The 13,543-nt window shown below is 38.2% G+C and overlaps 1 protein-coding gene across 7 annotated transcripts in view; it reads left to right on the top strand.

Moving 5' to 3' along the window:
* Positions 1-3,371, top strand: part of TEX14 (testis expressed 14, intercellular bridge forming factor) — an 81,916-nt gene extending 78,545 nt beyond the window's left edge. For 5 of the 7 annotated variants that reach the window (XM_068530136.1, XM_068530135.1, XM_068530130.1 and 2 more), the window contains 3 exons: positions 881-990; positions 2,219-2,270; positions 3,057-3,371. In XM_068530136.1, coding sequence (XP_068386237.1) covers positions 881-990; positions 2,219-2,270; positions 3,057-3,093 — 199 coding nt within the window. In that variant the 3' untranslated portion in view covers positions 3,094-3,371. The remainder of the gene's footprint in view (positions 1-880; positions 991-2,218; positions 2,271-3,056) is intronic. The other 2 variants (XM_068530132.1, XM_068530133.1) reach the window with 2 other exon arrangements.
* Positions 3,372-13,543: the final 10,172 nt, after the last annotated feature.

Below are 13,543 nucleotides of genomic sequence, written 5' to 3'. Positions count from 1 at the left end.
GTAAAGCACAAGCTTTCTAATGGCCACAGCAATCTGATAGAGAAGCAGCTGCCTCTACACTAACTTTAACAGCAGCTCCTCCCACCCAAGCGTAGGCGGCACGACTCTCTGGTCCAGGGCATTTGGATGGAGGTAATAGATAACCTCCTCCAACTTTAGAGCCTGTGATTCTATTAGTGATGAGAGGTTAGGAGGAAAAAAAATCCTTTTCACCCTAGCTGGCTTTATTTTCTCTCTCACTTTGCATATTTTATTTTGAATATCCACCAGATGAAAACAGAAGAAAAAATCCCTAAACCATGTCAGTTTGAGTCATCCATCATCTGTTGAGCACTGCCAGTGAGCTGAGCACTGTGCTAGGGGCTAGAGATGCAGAGGGATAGCATGTCTCTGCCCTTAGGGAGCTTATCGTTGAGTGCGGGAGTTGGTTTCTGCTTACTGGTTTGACAAATGTGGTCTTCAGTTATTAGATACTGCAGTTAGATATTGAGAGTTTTAGGAAATGAAGATAAGGTAATAAAAATACATGTGGTTGTAAAAAGGACACCAATTACAACATAAGTGAAATGCTTTTTTCCTTTGGGACAATACAGCCTAGTGGTTGAGAGCAGAGTCCGAGTCAGGCTTCCTGGGTTCATCCCAGCTCTAGGACTTACTGGGCATGTAATTTAACTTCTCTGTGACTCAGTTTTCTCATCACTTAACTACCTTATATCGTTGTGATGAGAATTAAATGAGTTAGTATACATTACAGCACTTGAACTGTTCCATAGGGAAGGCACAGTTAGCTCTAGTTATTATTATATTTCCTTGGGAGCGCAGTCCTGTTCCCCTGGCCATTGTGCACATGGTTTAATGACCAAAATCATTGTCATTGAAGGGAGACAAATACTAAAGATCAAGAAGTTGGTGAAAAGAAGAGAAAAGGGGAAGAAAGCATCACACCAGAGAGAAGGAAGTCAGAGAGCTTTTTAGGGACTTCTGAAGAAGGTATGAATGGATGTTCATTTACAATGTAGCCTAGCCTGGAGTCCTTGGGCTTCCATGAGCATCAAAGTTATTTAGAAATGTTTCCCAGATGCTATACGTAATCCTCCTACACTTTTCCCCTGTAGTCCAGCCCAGGTTTTCTGTTAATTCCCAATTATGTCTTTATCACAAAACAGTAACTACAGCCAATTCTATTTCTAAAGCAAGCCTTCAGCCAGGCTCATATTGTCTGGCAAGATGTTTTCCTTCTAATGTGTCTTCAAAAGATAAGAAATCATAAATTGTGGAATTTAAGTGGAGTCTACAAGTAATGTGAAAAGTACAAACCTTAATTTCAAAACTGTTGTGATAGAGCTTTAAGGCGCCATTCACAAATGATGCCCTCCTATATTTAAGTTCCTCCTACTCAGGAAGTTAACGTCATTAACTCTTTCAGATCATCTGGTATCCCTTTTATCCCTTCCCCAGTCCATTCTCATTCTTCTCCTTTTTCTGCCCTGCTTTGTGCCCCAGGATGCTGACCCTTGTGAACTGAATCTGCTGGGCTTCCTGGCCAGCCGGCTTCCTGTTGGCCAATGGGAGACCCCAGCAGAAGATCAGATAATTGGGCTATTACTTGCCTGACTGCCTACCTCAGCACTTCATCTCTGTGTGGAAGTGATGTCCCTCAACAAGCACAGCTTCTATAGCGCAGCCCATCCTTCCCAGTTCTAGCTCTCACTGGGTTCCAGTAACTGTTCTGCCCCACCTGTCCCCCCACCCCCACCCCAGTCCCTTCAGGCTTAGGGGTGATAATGGCTTCCCACTGCTGCTAGTCGCTGGATGCTTTGCCATACCTTGTTTGCTCCCTCAATTCTGACAACACCTCTGTAAGTAGTCACTTCATTAAAGGGCCTGGGGGTGCATTCTGTTTCCTCCAGGACCCTGACTGGCACAAGGCCCAGAGTGTGTGAGCATTCAGCTAGTATTGAATTCACTGAGAACATAATGCAGGGACTTTGTGAAATTAGCATCATTCGTGTCCATTGCTATGACAGGGAGCTGCAGGATGTTAGGAGTGGAAGCCCAGTATCTGTGTTTTTAGAAAGATTCTATCTCTGTAGAAGAACACAATTGATGGAGAGAAAACAGTCCACCCTAAACTAGAGAGAGGACTAATGTGACTTCTGAATGCTCTCACCCTTTGACCCAGAAAGTAATCAAGTTGTTTTTTCTTCCTCCTATCAAGAGGAACTAAAACCCTGTTTTTGGAAGCGACTGGGTTGGTCCAAACCATCCAGGTAATGAGATGTCAGATGCTTGTAAGTCAAAATCCACTGTTTATGGACAACATGAATAGACTTTAAACATGTACCAGTATCTAAATAAACATTAATGACAAAGACTTGAATTCAGAGTTGCTCAGTTTTAAAAATGCTAATGTTTATAGTTAATTAAAATACAAGGGGAAATTAATGCCAACTTTGATTACATAATTGGTAGACAGCACAAGAATGGTTTTTTTTTTTTTTTTTGGCTGCCTTGGGTCTTTGTTGCTGCACGCGGGCTTTCTCTAGTTGCAGCGAGCGGGGCCTACTCTTCATTGCGGTGAGCGGGCTTCTCATTGCAGTGGCTTCTCTTGTTGCGGAGCACGGGCTCTAGGCACGCGGGCTTCAGTAGCTGCAGCACGCGGGCTCAGTAGTTACAGCACACAGGCCCTAGAGTGCGCGGGCTTCAGTAGTTGTGGCGTGTGTGCTCAGTAGTTGTGGCACACAGGCTCAGTAGTTGTGGTGCACGGACTTAATTGCTCCGTGGCATGTGGGATCTTCCCAGACCAGGGATCGAACCCGTGTTCCCTGCATTGGCAGGCGGATTCTTAACCACTGCGCCACCAGGGAGGTCCCACAAGAATGGTTTTAGATGGAGGGAGTACAGAAGATGCTGCTCTCGAAATGCTTTGCATTTCCACGATACACTAGCTTATCATAATCTCGCTTGATTACTTTGAATTCAGTTGAATAAAAAGAGGCTGTTGTTTGTGTCTTTAAGAAACATCACACCAACTCGAAACTCCCTTTTTTGTTCAGGATAATCGTGCTGGATCAGAGTGACTTGTCAGACTGACCGGAAGTGGACCATAGATGGACTCCTGGCCTGCGTTTGAGTGTCCTGCTCGTGAGCTCCCTTCTTCCCTCATCTGCTTCAGTCACCATTAGGGCAGTGGTTCCATTGCTCACACTTTGTTCAGCCGCCACAATAGACAGAACGACTTGTTTGTTTGCAGCACATTTAACCATTTGTTTTCAGTCAGATTTCTGAAAAGTAAACGGTAGTTTTGATTGTAAAGCTTTCTCATTGTGCCCAGAATGGCGTTTGGTTTTTTTATATAAATTTTCAAACACTTCAACTCCTGTTATATAATAAAATGTTTCCTTTTAATACCAGTTAGGTTTCAGCTGTAAGATATATTTCTGTGTTTTAGTTGTTGGGAGAGGACCCGCCACCCAAAGAAGTTTTGATTTCTGTTATAAAGTTTGACAAGTAAATAACTACTGCTACCACCCATCGTACAAACTGGCACCAGTCATCCATGTTTTATTACAGAAATATTGCCCTCCTCTTCACCGGGATTGCCATATTCCCGTTCCAGCTACAATTGACTTACATGATAAAAGTGTGGGTAGGAATAAAAGCCCAAATTATTTTGAACTCTTTAAGGTGAACAAACATCATCTCTGTATGTTTCAGTTTACACCTCACATCCTTAGCGTCTTAGAAGAAACTATGGTAAGAAAGAACACAATATTTTCTCTAACTTAGCCTCTTGTGCGGTGCTAGCCAGCTAACATTTTATCTGTAAGTAGTAGGTCTTTGTGAAAACCGGAGAGTTCCTATTGTGGACGGTCATATTCATACAGTTCTTAGCTCCCCAAAATTTTACTCTGCACAAATAAAACAGGAAGGTACAAGTTTATTTGACCATTTTAAAGCAAGGAAACAGTTGCTTGCCATTGTAACCAGAGGAAACCCATGACAAATTACTTTACAAATAATACGAAACTTTGAGGGATACAGAGACTTAGTAACATGCAGTAGTACTTCCTCTCAAAAAACTTTATATGGTGAGAAAAAAACCAACATACATAAAAATGTAAGAACTAATAGCAGACATATCATGATAAATGGTAAGATATGAAATTACAGCATTATCTATTAGTATTCATAAAGGCTACAAGTCCTACAAGGCTACAGACTCGCACTGATGTGGTTTGTAATCCTTTGTCTACAGAGTAGACTCTTCTCTCTGGCCAGTGACTATGTAATATTGGCCAACGTTAACAATAATAGTGTTGATAGATATTGTTTATTGGTTATGGAGCACCTGTTATGTGCCAGGTACTTTATATACTTGGTGCTTTTCCTGCACATGGCACTCTCACTGTATTTCTTTAGCATGCTGCTTTTCCTACTCTTCAGCAGCTGTTATTTCAAACTTTTATTCTTCACTTCCCATCAACATTTAACAGATGAATTACCTCCAACTTTACAGAGAAATTAGCCATCAGATGGGAACAAATCAGCTTCCCACCACCAAAACTACTAACAAGACCACATCTGTCTCTGTGACTAGAACAGCTGTAGGTAAAGCAGTCTACCCTAAACTAGAGGTGGACCTGTTCTACATGTACTCTTTCTGTTGATACTTTCCTCCATGTTACACTGAAGGAGGTGTCTCTCTTCCTGTCCAAGGCCAGTCTCATCTCCTGTCTGCTCAGAGTTATCCTTCTCAGGTTATTATCTCCCTTCTTAGTATCTCCAACCCCTTCTTTTTTTTTTTTTTTTTTTCCAACCCCCTCTTTATTAGTTTGTTTTCATCACTTGACGCACTTGGATTTTTCCCATTGTTAAAAAGTATTCCCTGGATTTTCCTGGCAGTCCGGCGGTTAAGACTCTGTGCTTCCATTGCTGGGGGCACTGGTTCGATCCCTGGTCGGGGAACTAAGATCCCTCATGCCGTATGGTGCGGCCAAAAAAAAAAAAAAGTATTCCCTGGATCCCACGTCCCTTTCCAGCCACTGCCCCATCTCTTTCCTCCCACTGCAGTTAGAGTTCTTAAAAGAGTTGTCTACACCTGCTGTCTTTAGTGCCTCACCTCCGACTCACTCTTCAACCCACTATAATCTGAATTCTGCTCCTTCCGTTCTCAGGCAATCCTAAGGCTACCCATGACCTCCATATTCCTAAATCCCAGGGACACTCTTCTGACCTCATTTTCCAGTTTGCTCTCTCAGACTATTCCCTTGACTCCCTTATGTTACAATCTGGTTTTCCTTCTATTTCTCTGGTTATTCCATCTTAGCCTCCTTTGGGGCCTGCCTTTACCTTTTCTTTTTATTTTTTAAATTTATTTTATTAAAGTATAGCTGAGTTACAATGTTGTGTTAATTTCTGCTAAACAGCAAAATGATTCAGTTACACATATACATACATCCTTTTTCTTATTCTTTTTCATTATGTTTTATCACAGGATATTGAATATAATTCCCTGTGCTATACAGTAGGACCTTATTGTTTACCTATTTTATATATAGTAGTTTGTATCTGCTAATCCCAAACTCCCAATCCATCCCTTCCCCACCCCCCTCCCTCTTGGTAACCACAAGTCTGTTATCAATACCTGTGAGTCTGTTTCTGTTTTGCAGATAAGTTCATTTGTGTCATATTTTAGATTCCACATATAAGTGATATCATATGGTATTTGTCTTTCTCTGTCTGACTTCACTTAGTATGATAATGTCTAGGTCCATCCATGTTGCTGCAAATGGCATTCTTTCTTTCTTTGTTTTTTATGGCTGAGTGGTATTCCATTGTATATATGTACCACATCTTCTTAATCCATTCATCTGTTGAGACATTTAGGTTGTTTCCATGATTTGGCTATTCTGAATAGTGCTGCTGTGAACATAGGGGTGCATGTATCTTTTAAATTACAGTTTTGTCCGGATATATGCCCAGGAGTGGGATTTCTGGATCATATGACAACTCTATTTTTAGTTTTTTAAGGAACTTCCATACTGTTCTCCATACTGGCTGCACCAATTTACATTCCCACCAACAGTGTAGGAGGGTTTCCTTTTCTCCACACCCTCTCCAGTATTTGCTATTTGTAGACTTTTTAATGATGGCCATTCTGACCGATGTGAGGTGGTGCCTCATTGTAGTTTTGATTTGCATTTCTCTAATAATTAGCAATGTTGAGCATCTTTTCACGTGCCTGTTGGCACTCTGTATGTCTTCTTTGGAGAAATGTCTGTTTAGGTCTTCTGCCCATTTTGCAATTAGGTTGTTTTTTTTTTTGTTATTGAGTTGTATGAGCTGTTTGTATATTTTGGAAATTAAGCCCTTGTTGGTCACATCATTTACAAATATATTCTCCCAGTCTTTAAGTTGACTTTTCATTTTGTTTATGGTTTCCTTTGCTGTACAAAAGCTTGTAAGTTTGATTAGGTCCCATTTGCTTATTTTTGCTTTTATTTCTGTTGCCTTGGGAGACTGATAAGAAAACATTGGTACGATTTTATTTTTGTCAGAGAATGTTTTGCCTATGTTCTCTTTTAGGAGTTTTATGGTGTCATGTCTTATATTTAAGTCTGTAAGCGATTTTGAATTTATTTTTGTGTATGGTGTGAGGGAGTGTTCTAATTTCATTGATTTACATGCGGCTGTCCAACTTTCCCAACACCACTTGCTGAAGAGACTGTCTTTTCTCCCATTGTATATTCTTGCCTCCTTTGTCGAAGATTAATTGACCATAGGTGTGCAGGTTTGTTTTGGGGCTCCCTATTCTGTTCCATTGATCCATATGTCTGTTTTTGTGCCAGTACCAGTCTGCTTTGATTACTGTAGCTTAGTAGTATTGTCTGATGTCTGGGAGGGTTATGCCTCCTGCTTTGTTCTTTTTCCTCAGGATTGCTTTGGCAATTATGGGTCTTTTATGGTTCCATATGAATTTTGGGATTATTTGTTCTACTTCTGTGAAACATGTCATGGGTAATTTGATAGGGATCACATTAAAGCTATAGATTGCTTTGGGTGGTATGGCCATTTTAACAATATTAATTCTTCCAATCCAGGAGCATGGGATACCTTTCCATCTCTTTGAATCATCTTTAGTTTCCTTTATTAATGTTTTATAGTTCTCAGCATATATATCTTTCACCTCCTTGGTCAGGTTTATTCCTAAGTATTTTTTTTTTTTTGATGTGATTTTAAAAGGGATTTTTTTTTACATTCCTTTCACCTCTACCTTTTCTTTTCTTTTTCTTTTTCTCACACACACACACACACACACTGTATTTTATTTTTACAAGAGATAAATAGACTGACACCAAGCATTGTACATGGATGACCACAACAAAAGCAACAATGATTGCAATTACCAAACATGAAACACACTCATACTATGTCATAATATTGACATTCAGTCCAGTAATCCTCCACTGTAACAGCTCCTTTACTTTGCAGTGAAAATTGATTTGTATATACTTTGCCTCTGAGTCCTTGTGGGATTTTTTTTTTTTTAATTCAAACAGAAAGTCACAAAAATTATACTCATCCTCATCAGTTCACTCAGTCCCATGTAATTAATTTTTTTTTTCATCTTGATCTTTAGTTAGCACTTTTATGAGTTCATCAGTTTTTCATTAGAGTTCTGAAAATGCTTATTCATTCAGTTCAGCAGTACAGTCAGTTACCAGAAACCTGTGCTTGTCAGAGTCTTTTCCATGAATTTCTTGAAGATGAAACCCTTTTATAGGAACATATTTGCAAAAGCATCAGAGTACACCCAGAACTGTCTGTAAATGACAAAAGACTTAAAAATGACCACGGTTAAAGATTTGATGAAAGTTCATAATAATGCAGTTGACAAGAAAATTAGTTATTTCTGAGATATACATTTTAAAGTAATAACTAGGATTATGACTTATAACATTATACCAGAACATATAAGATTTTTAGAAATTTCATGTAATGTCTGAAACATTTATATTAACACATTTCCATACAAATAACGCAATGAAAGTTTAGTTATTAGTTGTTTTGTTTGTTTGTTTTTTTATACTGCAGGTTCTTATTAGTCATCAATTTTATACACATCAGTGTATACATGTCAATCCCAATCTCCCAATTCATCACATCACCACCACCCCACCCCCGCTGCTTTCCCCCGCTTTGGTGTCCATACGTTTGTTCTCAAAGAGAAAATCTTGAAAGCAGTAAGAGAGAGACAAAGAGTCATATAAAGGAATCCTCAATAAGATTATCAGAAGATAATTTCTCATCAGAAATTTTTAAGGTCAGAAGACAGTGGGTTGGTATATTCAAATTGCTAGAATAGTAAAACTGTCAACCAGGAATTCTATATATGACAAAACTGTCCTTCAAAAGTGAGGGAGAGATTAATATATTCCCAGATAAACAAAAGCTGAGAATTTGTAAGCACCAGACCTGCCCTGTAAGAAATGATTAAGGGAGTCCTGCAAGGTGAAATGAAAGGATACTAGACAGTAACTCAAAGACACATGGAGAAGTAAAGATCTCTGTAAAGGTAAATGCATGGGTAATTATAAAAGCTAGTATTATTGTAACAATGGTTTGTAAATGCACTTTTTGCTTTCTGCATAATTTAAGAGACTAATACGTTTAAGGGAAAAAAGAGCAGTTATTAGTGTAAATGCTAGTATTACTGTAACTATGGTTTGTTAACTCCACATCTTGTTTTCTACATAATTTGAGGGACTAATGCATTTAAAAGAATTATTAGTTTATTTTTTTGGTTTTTAAACTAAAAATTAGTTAAAAAAATTTTTTTTTATAAATTATTAGTTTATAATTTTGTGTCATCAACAACTGAAAGGAGTGGGGATGGAGCTGTAAAGGAAGAGAGTTTTAGTATGTTATTGAAGTTAAACTGGTATAAATTCAACTTAGAGTGTTACAACTTTAGGATGCTAAATGTAATCCCCATGGTTACCACAAAGAAAATAGCTATAGAAAATACACAAAAGGAGAAGAGAAAGGAATTTAAACATTTCACTACAGAAAATCAACTGAACACAAAAGACAGTAATGCAGGAAATTTGGGACAAAAAGCTATAAGGTGTACAGAAAACAAATAGCATAATGACAGAAATAAGACCCTCCTTATCAGGAATTATTTCAAATGTAAATGAATCAAGCTCTCCAATCAAAAGACAGAGATTGGCAGAATGGATAAAAACACATGATCCTAGAGGAAAACATAGGCAGAACACTCTATGACATAAACCACAGCAAGATCCTTTTTGACCCACCTCCTAGACAAATAGAAATAAAAACAAAAATAAACAAATGGGACCTAATGAAACTTAAAAGCTTTTGCACAGCAAAGGAAACCATAAACAAGATGAAAAGACAACCCTCATAATGGGAGAAAATATTTGCAAATGAAGCAACTGACAGAGGATTAATCTCCAAAATTTACAAGCAGCGCATGCAGCTCAATATCAAAAAAACAAACAACCCAATCCAAAAATGGGCAGAAGACCTAAATAGACATTTCTCCAAAGAAGAGATACAGATTGTCAACAAACACATGAAAGAATGCTCAACATCACTAATCATTAGAGAAGTGCAAATCAAAACTACAATGAGATATCTCACACCAGTCAGAACGGCCATCATAAAAAATCTACAAACAATAAATGCTGGAGACAGTGTGGAGAAAAGGGAACCCTCTTGCACTGTTGGTGGGAATGTAAATTAATACAGCCACTATGGAGAACAGTATGGAGGTTCCTTAAAAAACTAAAAATAGAACTACCATACGACCCAGCAATCCCACTACTGGGCGTGTACCCTGAGAAAAACATAATTCAAAAAGAGTCATGTACCACAATGTTCATTGCAGCACTATTTACAATAGCCAGGACACGGAAGCAATCTAAGTGTCCATCGACAGATGAATGGATAAAGAAGATGTGGCACATATATACAACGGAATATTACTCAGCCATAAAAAGAAATGAAATTGAGTTATTTGTAGTGAGGTGTGGATGGACTTAGAGTCTGTCATACAGAGTGAAGTAAGTCAGAAAGAGAAAAACAAATACCATATGCTAACACATATATATGGAATCTAAAAAAAAAAGGTCATGAAGGACCTAGGGGCAGGACCGGAATAAAGACGCAGACCTACTAGAGAATGGACTTGAGGACATGGGGAGGGGGAAGGGTAAGCTGGGACAAAGTGAGAGAATGGCATGGACATATATACACTACCAAATGTAAAACCGATAGCTAGTCGGGAGCAGCCGCATAGCACAGGGAGATCAGCTCGGTGCTTTGTGACCACCTAGAGGGGTGGGTTAGGGAGGGTGGGAGGGAGATGCAAGAGGGAGGCGATATGGGGATGTATGTATATGTATGGCTGATTCACTTTGTTATAAAGCAGAAACTAACACACCATTGTAAAGCAATTATACTCCAATAAAGATGTTAAAAAAAAAAAAAAAGCACATGATCCAACTCTATGTTGTCTACAGGAGACTCACTTGAGATCCAAAGACACAAACAGGTTGAAAGTGAAAGGATGGAAAACGGTATTCCATGCAAATAGTAACCAAAAGAGAGCAGGCGTGGCTATACTATCAGACAGTTGACTATACCAAAGTTTACAGGGGACAAAGAAGGACATTATATATTAATAAAAGGTTCAATGCAGAAAGAAGACATAATAATGATAAATATTTATGTGCCTAATGATATACTTTCAAAATATATAAAGCAAAAACTGACAGAACTGCAGGGAGAAATAGACAATTCTATAATAATAATTGGAGACTTCAAAAATCCACTCACGGTTACGGATAGAACAACCAGACGGAAGATTAGTAAGGAAACAGAGGACTTAAACAACACAACGAGCCAAGTAGATTTATAGACATATACAAAACACTCTACCCAACAACAATAACAGAATACACACTCTTCTTAAGTACCCATGGGACATTTTCCAGGATAGATCATATGTTAGGCCACAAATTAAATCTCAATAAATTTTAAAAGATAGATATACGAAGTATCTTCTTTGACCACATTGGGATGAAGTTAGAAATCAATAACAAAAGGGAAACTGGAAAATTCAAAAACTCATGGAAATTAACACACTTTTAAACAACCAATGGATCAAAGAAGAAATCACAAGAAATTAGAAAATGCTATGAGATGAATTAAAACAAAAATAACATACCAACACTTATGGGGCACAGCAAAAACTGTACTAAGTGGGAAAATTATAGCTATAAATGTTTATATTAAAAAATAAAGATCTCAAGTTAACTATGTAACTTTGTAACTTAAGGAACTAGAAAAAGAAAAACAAACTAAACCCAAAGCTAGCAGAAGAAAGGAAATAATAAAGATTAGAGCAAAGATAAATGAAATAGAGAATATAAAACAATACAGAACACCAATGAAACCAAAAGTTGGTTCTTCAAAAAGATCAACAAAATTGACAAACCTTTAGCTAGATGGACTAAGAGAAAAAAGTCTCAAATTGCTAAAATCAGAAATTAAAGTGAGAATATTACTACTGATTCTACAGAAATAAAAAGGATTATAAGAGAATACTATGAACAATTATATGCAACAAAGAAAATTTTGTACAACCTAGATGAATGGACAAATTCCTAGAAACAGAAAACCTACCAAGACTAGATCACAAAGAAATAGAAAATCTGAGTAGACCTACAGCTAGTAAGGAGATTGAATCAGTATTGAAAAATCTCTCAACAAAGAAAAGTCCTGGGGACTTCCCTGGTGGTCCAGTGGTAAAGAATTCACCTTCCAATGCAGAGGATGCCTGTTCAACCCCTGGTAGGGGAACTAAGATCCAACATGCCACAGAGCAACTAAGCCCATGCACTACAACTACTGAGCTTGTGCACCTCAACGAGAGAAGCTGCGTGCCACAAACTACAGAGCCCATGAGCCCTGGAGCCTGCGTGCCATGACTAGAGAGAGAAAACCTGCACACCACAACTAGAGAGAAGCCCATGTGTCGCAATGAAAGATCCCGCATGCCTCAACGAAGATCCCACGTGCTGCCAACTAAGAGCAAACACAGCCAAAAAACTTAAGAACCTAAATTGCTTTTAAAAAGTAAATGTTAAAAAAAAAAAGTCCTGGGCCTGATGGCTTCATTGGTGAATTTTACCAAAAAAAATTTTTTTGTATTTTATTTATTTTTTTTTTTGTGACCATGTTGTGCAGCATACGGGATCTTAGTTCCCCAACGAGGGTTCAAACCCATGCCCCCTGCATTGGGAGTGTGAAATCTTAACCACTGGACTGCCTACCAAAAATTTAAAGAAGAGGGACTTCCCTGGTGGTCCAGTGGCTAAGACTCCACACTCCCATTGCAGAGGGCCTGGGTTCGGTCTCTGGTTGGGGAACTAGATCCTGCATGCTGCTACTATAGGAGCCCACATGCTGCAACAAAGATCCTGCATGCTGCACCTAAGACCTGGCACAGCCAAATAAATAAATTTATATTAAAAAAAAAATTAAAGAAGAACTAATACCAAATCCTTCTCAAACTTTTCTAAAAAATTAAAGAGTAGGGAGCACTTCCTAACTCATTCTGAGGCCAGTTTTACCCTGATACCAAAGCCAGACAAAGACACTACAAGAAAAGAAAAATACAAACCAATATCCTTTATGAACATTGGTGGAAAAATCCTCAACAAAATACTAGCAGACAGGATTCAGCAGCATACTGAAAAGATTATACACCATGACCAACTGGGACTTATTCCTGGAATGCAAGGATGTTTCAATATATAAAAATCAATCAATGTAATATGCCGTGTCAATATAATGAAAGAAAAAAACACATGACCATCTCAATTGATGCAGAAAAAGCATTTGACAAAATCCAACAGCCTTCATGATAAAAACACTCAACAAACTAGGAATAGAAGGAAATTACCTCAATATAATAGCCATATATGAAAGCCCATGGCAAACATCATACTCAATGGTATGGAAAGACTGAAAGCTTTTCCTCAAAGATTAGGAAGAAAAGAAGGATTCTTGCTTTCACCACTTCTATTCAACATAATTCTTGAAGTTCTAGCCAGAGCAATTGGGCAAGAAAAAGAAAAGGCATACAAATTGGAAAGGAAGAAGTAAAATTATCTCTGCAGATGATGTGAGCTTGTATGTGGAAAACCCTAAAGAGTCCACACAAAAAAAACATTAGAACTAATCAATGAATTCAGCTAAGTAGCAGGATACAAAGGCAACATACCAAAATATGTTGCATTTCCATATATGAACAATGAACCATCTGAAAGGGAAATTATAAAAACAATTCCATTTATAATAGCATCAAAGAGAATAAAATACTTAGGGATTAACCAAGAAGGTGAAACACTTGCACTATGTACTACAAAAACTATGTACTACAAAACATTGCTGCTCTTCCCTGAGTCTGGGGTGCAGGTGGGAATCAGGGAGCAGAAGTGAGAGA

The sequence above is a fragment of the Eschrichtius robustus genome, chromosome 20, assembly GCF_028021215.1.
Source record: "Eschrichtius robustus isolate mEscRob2 chromosome 20, mEscRob2.pri, whole genome shotgun sequence".
NCBI classification, from domain to species: domain Eukaryota; kingdom Metazoa; phylum Chordata; class Mammalia; order Artiodactyla; family Eschrichtiidae; genus Eschrichtius; species Eschrichtius robustus.
Note: the sequence above shows the minus strand (reverse complement) of the source record. Positions and strands in the feature narration are given on the sequence as shown.